The sequence below is a fragment of the Rana temporaria genome, chromosome 5 (assembly GCF_905171775.1).
Source record: "Rana temporaria chromosome 5, aRanTem1.1, whole genome shotgun sequence".
In the NCBI taxonomy this organism is placed as follows: domain Eukaryota; kingdom Metazoa; phylum Chordata; class Amphibia; order Anura; family Ranidae; genus Rana; species Rana temporaria.
This window is the reverse complement of record NC_053493.1, coordinates 165,926,811-165,934,395: the sequence shown is the minus strand read 5'-3', so window position 1 is coordinate 165,934,395 and position 7,585 is coordinate 165,926,811. Positions and strand designations below refer to the sequence as shown.

At 40.4% G+C, this 7,585-nt stretch overlaps 1 protein-coding gene across 1 annotated transcript in view; it reads right to left on the bottom strand.

Moving 5' to 3' along the window:
* Positions 1-273: 273 nt before the first annotated feature.
* The window catches only part of LOC120940454 (maternal DNA replication licensing factor mcm6), a 206,464-nt gene continuing 199,152 nt past the window's right edge, over positions 274-7,585 (bottom strand). Inside the window, exons 16-17 of the mRNA XM_040353332.1 lie at positions 3,002-3,138; positions 274-499 (exon numbers count right to left, since the gene is read on the bottom strand). Coding sequence (XP_040209266.1) covers positions 380-499; positions 3,002-3,138 — 257 coding nt within the window. The 3' untranslated portion in view covers positions 274-379. The remainder of the gene's footprint in view (positions 500-3,001; positions 3,139-7,585) is intronic.

The window sequence follows — 7,585 nt, the reverse complement described above, 5'->3', positions numbered from 1 at the left end:
ACAAATGTTCATGAAATATTTAACAAGAGTCCAGCAGACACATAATTAAAGGTTAACACTACTTTTGCTTAAAGAAAAGTTGTATAACTTGTACAGTTGCCACACAAATCTTCTTGTAATTGTAATAGTACAAAAGCGTTAATGAAAATTAAAATTATAGTTCAGTCTGCAAAAAAAAAAGAAAAAAAAAAAAAAGATTGTTAAATGGACAATAAAAAAATAATTTACAAAATATATTCCAAAATCTTTATTTTATTTATCATAACAATAATGTAAAAATACAAACATGTCTTGTACTTAACTTCTCCACATATCTAATACAAATTAAGTAGAATAGAAATCAAGTACATAATGATATAGTTAGACCAAGTAACCCTTTTTAATCTTCTAAAACATAGTTTGGATTAACTACTAATATACGATCCTCTTCTGGAGCTTCTTCTTTGTCGCCATCTATGGACTTCAAATCAGTCTTGCTCAGTTCTATGAGAATATGATCCTTAAAAAGGAAAATATGGTTTTACTATTAAACAGCAGCCTATGAAGTTATTGCATGCATGACATATATACAGAACCGATTACCAAATGTAAAGTGGCCAACATTGGCTTGCTTAACCACTTGCTTACTGGGCACATAAACCCCCTTCGTTCCCAGGCGAAATCTCAGCGTCCGGCACTGCGTCGCTTTAACTGACAATTGCGCGGTCGTGCGACGTGGCTCCCAAACAAAATTGGCGTCCTTTTTTCCCCACAAATAGAGCTTTCTTTTGGTGGTATTTGATCACCTCTGCGGTTTTTTTTGCGCTATAAACAAAAAAAGAGCAACAATTTAAAAAATATATATATTTTTTTTACTTGTTGCTATAATAAATATCCCAATTTTTTTTTTAAAAAACTATTTTTTTTCTCAGTTAAGGCCGATACGTATTTTTCGACGTATTTTTGTAAAAAAAAAAAAAAAATCGCAATAAGCGACTGGTTTGCGCAAAAGTTATAGCGCCTACAAAATGGGGAACAGAATTATGATTTTTTTTATTATTTTTTTTTTTACTAGTAATGGCGGCGATCTGCGATTTTTATTGGGACTGGGATATTGCGGCGGACGTATCGGACACTTTTGACACAAATTTGGCGCCATTCACATTTATACAGCGATCAGTGCTATAAAAATGCACGAATTACTGTATAAATGTGACTGGCAGTGAAGGGGTTAACACTAGGGGGTGAGGAAGGGGTTAACTGTGTAGCCTGGGTGTGTTATAACTGTGTGGGGGGAGGGGGGTGACGGGGAGGGGACCGATGCTGTGTCTCTATGTACAAGAGACACAGATCGGTCTCCTCTCTCCCTGACAGGACGTGGAGCTCTGTGTTTACACACAGAGCTCCACGTCCCTGCTGTCACCGACGATCGCGTGTACCCGGCGGACATCGCGGCCGCCCGGTACACGCATCGGGTCTTCGGCGATGCGTCGCGACAGTTTTTACCCGCCGCGCGCCACCCAGTGGCGCGCGCGGGTAATGCACATAAAAGGCCGTGTTTAAACGGCCACTTGGCACTTGAGAGCCGCGCTGCGGACGTATTTCGTCTATAGCGCGGATCTCAAGTGGTTAAAGAGCAACTCTACTCTTTTTGAGAAAAAAAAAACTTTGTTGCAGAGTCCTACCTTTTGTTTTTCTGAAGAAATCAATGTTTCTCTGTGCCCATGTGGGAAAATGATGGGATGAGAGTGGTTTCATAATTATCAATTAGCTGCAGCAGCTGTAGGGCACCAATGAGGAAAGCTGCTGGGCCTGCATCACTTTAGATGTGTTCATATGGGGAGTAGCTTACCAAAAATGAAATTTTTGCTTCAGGGGGTGCCTTAAACCTGACTTGTATCTTAGTATAGACTTATAGTAGAATAAGCGAGTTAAACAAGCAGTAAAATGTTTCTGTGTAAAGAACACATCCAGGTAGCCATATTGCATCTTCAGAAAATTACAGTGGCTGCAGATTGAAAAGGAAAAGCTATTTTTAAAACATTCAATATGTTGCAATTGTATACAATATCTCTCTCAGATAGATATCTGTATTGAGATTATATATGAGAGAGCGAGAGATTTTCTTTGCCATGTTTTCCCCATGAAAGTGGAGTTAGCCCCCTTAAAAAAACAAAAACACACACACACACAGAGTACATCTCTGCAATACATGCACATTGCTCTGTATTTTATCCTTTTAAAACAAAAAAGTTCACCTTTTCAAAACAAAATAAATTACCCTTTTACAAGTAAAAAAATGTGCATTTGTTTTTTAATTGGGAGCATTGCACCCACACTCATCAGATTATGGGTGCTATGAAGGGCTCTTGCAGATTCTGAGTGTGTAACGGCTCATATGAAGTATAGGCACACAGTTTACACAGACCGGAACTATCAATGAACCACAACAGCGCTGTGGAAGTTCATTCAGAAATACAACTCGAGAACTACAAAGTCTGTTAGTAGTTGTAGTTTCCCATTAACAGACTATTGTGAATGAGTGATGCGGCTGGGTGGGTGGAGCCCTGCACACCAGGAATCACAATTTTGTAGACTAATGTATAGAAACAAACATCTCTAATATGCAAGAAAAGGCTGTTTCTGAAGCACAAAGAAAACCAGATTAGTGAGTGGGCAATGGTCTCAAAGTTAGACAAAATGGCAGAAACCTGAGCAACGATAGTCCCTAGTTTTTTGGGTTGGCCAAGTCACAGGACAAGAATCTGAACGAAAAATATGCCGTTTAAAGAAACTTCACCTTAATTAATCTGCTAAAATTTTACTTCATACATAATGAAGCAAGTATCCTCAAATTCAAAAGAACACAAGAGGAGGAGGAGTAGAAAATAAAAGAGAAGCACAGACTGAAATTAAAAACTAGGGGCAGAAGCAGATGAAACAGAAACCAATGAGGCTGAAGGTCGGCTTTAAAAGTGCCCTCTAAAACGATGTTTTAGAATAAAAAAAATGCCATACTTACATAATGAATTAATCTGTGAATTATTTTTTCGATCATATTTTTTCTAAAGATCAGTTCAGATTCACTCTCAATGTCACTTTCAATTTCTTTAAGATACCAGTTCACCATGTCACTCTTCGTTAGCTGACAGTCTTCAGCTAAAAACAAATATGGTAAAAAAGTAATGCAACAAAGTTATGAACAACATTCTTACAAGAGGATTTATTTAGCGGTGCTTTTAAATTTTTACTACAATGAAATGAAAAAATAAAATAAAGGGGGTACTGTAAACTGAGCTAACCACTGCCCACTAATATTTTAGTTCAAGGTCTTTTGTACCATTTTAAAGTTATTGCTGGAGATTTTTTTTTTATTAGAGGCAGGCAGATTTAAAGATATTCACACTCATCCCTGTCTAACCACTACTCGCCCAGCCTATAGCAGAATGATGGCCGGGAAGGGGTTCTGTTTTCTTGACTGGGCGTCATACAACGTTCAGCAGAACATGCCGGTGGGCCCGCGGGGGCATGCAGTGATTGCTTGTGCTGTGTGTCAGTCTGACACACTGCATTTTCAATCATGATATACATCATGGGACACAGAGTTAGGCGAATATGTATTACCTGCTGGGTTATTCTTCATCTCCAGGTAAATAGACACTGGTAGACCAAAGGTCTTTAAACAAGAAGTGATCCCCCTATATAACCCCGCCCATACAGGAAGTACTTTAGTTTTGTAGCAAGCACTGTCTCCTCAAAAAGAGGGGAGGGACCTTTGTCCCATGATGTACTCAAAGAAAAAGGATTTTACAGGCAAGTATGATGAAAAAATCCTATTTTCTTTTTCATACATCATGGGACACAGGTATTCGAATATTCATTATCTACTGGGACGTCCCAGAGCAATAACCTTGAGGGGAGGGAGACACCCTGCCAAACAAAAGCCATCATACCTTATAGGACACCGCGCAGTACACTGCGGCCGAAAGCCTAATCCTCAGCTGCTCGAACATCCACTTGATAACATTTTGTGAACCTTTGCACTGAAGACCAGGTAGCAGCCTTACAAATCTGAGCCACATATACCCGATGGCGAAAAGCCCAGGAGGTTCCTACAACCCTGGTAGAATAAGCTCTAAACTTAAAGAGGAGCTTTATGTTTTAGACCATAGGCCTGAATGACCAATTGGGAGTGGGATGGGGTAGTGGCGCTGCCCTACTTATAAACTGTATCAAGTAAAAATTGTAGACAGTGACCCTGAGGGGTGCGTGAATAAGTAAATAAGTATAGTATTAGTAAAACCAACATGAATAGTGAAAAAACAACAACTGGATACCAGCTAAATACTAAGTGTAATGACAGTGACCAGGTACTGGCGTATAAAAACTAAACTCAACCAAAAACACGTAGTGTGATAAACCAAACGGATAAGCCAAGCTGTGCTGTCACTGGTAGGCTGTGAACTAGCCTGTGTGTGTGTTTCCACTGAGTGAGTGCGGTACACTCGTAGGAACCATAGACATATGGAAAATATAATATAATATAATGCAAAAAAGTGCAGTGAGGCAATCAATCTTCATAGGGTAATAAATAAACAAAAATAAAAATAGTCCAATAGTGTGATGCAATAAGGAAGACAGTCTTCATAAAAAATAAATTAACAAGATACAAAGTCCATCCAAGGAATGAAGGAATCCGTGCTTGCAAAGGTGCACCTAAAAAGGTGAGTGCTCAAATGAACATTGGTGAAAATTCCACGCAGTGATCACGGTGCTCCCCCTTTTGGGTCCCCACTCACCAGAGGCACTAACCCCTGCAGGGGTAAAGTGCAAGAAGTATGCCTCCAACGGCTCTGGAATCTCCCACGGCTCCTCTGTTGTCCTTGGGGCCTCCTTTGCTTCTTAATGGTGGTATACCGGGTTCAGGGGTGAAGGTTGTATTTATTGATCCACAGTCCTCAAAAAAACAAATAAACCGGCATAGCGTGGTATGTTTGATCAAACGCTGGTTTATTGACACTAGCAATAACATGCACAGTGTGTAAAATAATAAAAAATACTAGGCAATAAAAACAATAGAGCAAGGGAAATACTCTATGTAAAGATAAAAACTAAAAACAAAAGTTGCAGGTGGAGTGGCTAACAGCTGCTAGCATAACTCCTAACGCCGCACTGCGTGTACCAGGAAGTGTCAGCAATAGCCTGGAAACGGCGTGCGTTCCACCAACGACCAACTGGAAACCGGAAGTGCGTGCGTGTATCCGCTTTACGCACGTTTCGTTCAGATACGTCTTCAGAAGCGGGTGCACGCATACAGCAGAGGGTTGTCTATATAGCCGACTTCAATATGCAAACCCCTCCCACTAGCGGCGGTAGCCAATCGTGTTTATTTGCATTCGTTTCCCATCGAATCGTATGTGAAGAGGGTAAACCCTTGGATTCTCCTAATTGCATATTTGTGCCTCGGCGTCCCAAATGAGGCCTATAATATGATTGAAATGTCAGCAATATAGGCACAGATCAATGATAACCAACATACATTGCTATTATCGCGGTGAATCAATAGGCAACCTGCTCTGCTAAAATAAGCCCTGTGTGGACAATCATGGGCAGATATACAGACTGAATAAAGGGAATTAGATAAAGAAAATTATATATAAAGATTAAATAGGAGAAATATATAAAGTACAAACAGGTACATTACTCTAGGGAAATTTATAGTCCTAAGGTCAGATACATTATCCAGAGGCTAGCTGCCATAAGCTAGTTATTGGAGAACGGGATTTACCCGGTCGTGAGTGGCTCCACCTATGGGTGGAAAAAGTGTATATAAGAGATGTATGTTAAAGCCACCATAGTCTCATAGCAGTACAAATATTAGATGTGCCTGTGGTAAGGAGGATGGTGAATAGTGGTTGGTTAGCAAACGAAGGTGTGTGTTAGCTAGCAGTATATAGAGAGGCTCCCAAAGTGATCTTGTTAATGATCCCTACTATATAATATAAATATTATTAATTACTTCAAAGGGATAAATGCCTAGAGATCATCTTGTTGAGAGCTATTCTCTCAATGGAATAAAAACCTTCTAGATAATGGACAGAGATGTAGTTGGGGTATGTAACCTAACTGGCATACTGGCAACATTTATGGTGGAAATAAACGTAAATGTGAGTCACCCCATATCCGCTAAATGGTCATCAAACAGAGTTTGGAATTAGGGGGGCAAGGTATCAGCAGATGGTATAAATAATAGAGATAACCCGGCTAGCATAAAGTCCTGTATAGTAGGGATCATTAACAATATCACTTTGGGAGCCTCTCTATATACTGCTAGCTAACACACACCTTCGTTTGCTAACCAACCACTATTCACCATCCTCCTTACCACAGGCACATCTAATATTTGTACTGCTATGAGACTATGGTGGCTTTAACATACATCTCTTATATACACTTTTTCCACCCATAGGTGGAGCCACTCACGACCGGGTAAATCCCGTTCTCCAATAACTAGCTTATGGCAGCTAGCCTCTGGATAATGTATCTGACCTTAGGACTATAAATTTCCCTAGAGTAATGTACCTGTTTGTACTTTATATATTTCTCCTATTTAATCTTTATATATAATTTTCTTTATCTAATTCCCTTTATTCAGTCTGTATATCTGCCCATGATTGTCCACACAGGGCTTATTTTAGCAGAGCAGGTTGCCTATTGATTCACCGCGATAATAGCAATGTATGTTGGTTATCATTGATCTGTGCCTATATTGCTGACATTTCAATCATATTATAGGCCTCATTTGGGACGCCGAGGCACAAATATGCAATTAGGAGAATCCAAGGGTTTACCCTCTTCACATACGATTCGATGGGAAACGAATGCAAATAAACACGATTGGCTACCGCCGCTAGTGGGAGGGGTTTGCATATTGAAGTCGGCTATATAGACAACCCTCTGCTGTATGCGTGCACCCGCTTCTGAAGACGTATCTGAACGAAACGTGCGTAAAGCGGATACACGCACGCACTTCCGGTTTCCAGTTGGTCGTTGGTGGAACGCACGCCGTTTCCAGGCTATTGCCGACACTTCCTGGTACACGCAGTGCGGCGTTAGGAGTTATGCTAGCAGCTGTTAGCCACTCCACCTGCAACTTTTGTTTTTAGTTTTTATCTTTACATAGAGTATTTCCCTTGCTCTATTGTTTTTATTGCCTAGTATTTTTTATTATTTTACACACTGTGCATGTTATTGCTAGTGTCAATAAACCAGCGTTTGATCAAACATACCACGCTATGCCGGTTTATTTGTTTTTTTGGAGGACTGTGGATCAATAAATACAACCTTCACCCCTGAACCCGGTATACCACCATTAAGAAGCAAAGGAGGCCCCAAGGACAACAGAGGAGCCGTGGGAGATTCCAGAGCCGTTGGAGGCATACTTCTTGCACTTTACCCCTGCAGGGGTTAGTGCCTCTGGTGAGTGGGGACCCAAAAGGGGGAGCACCGTGATCACTGCGTGGAATTTTCACCAATGTTCATTTGAGCACTCACCTTTTTAGGTGCACCTTTGCAAGCACGGATTCCTTCATTCCTTGGATGGACT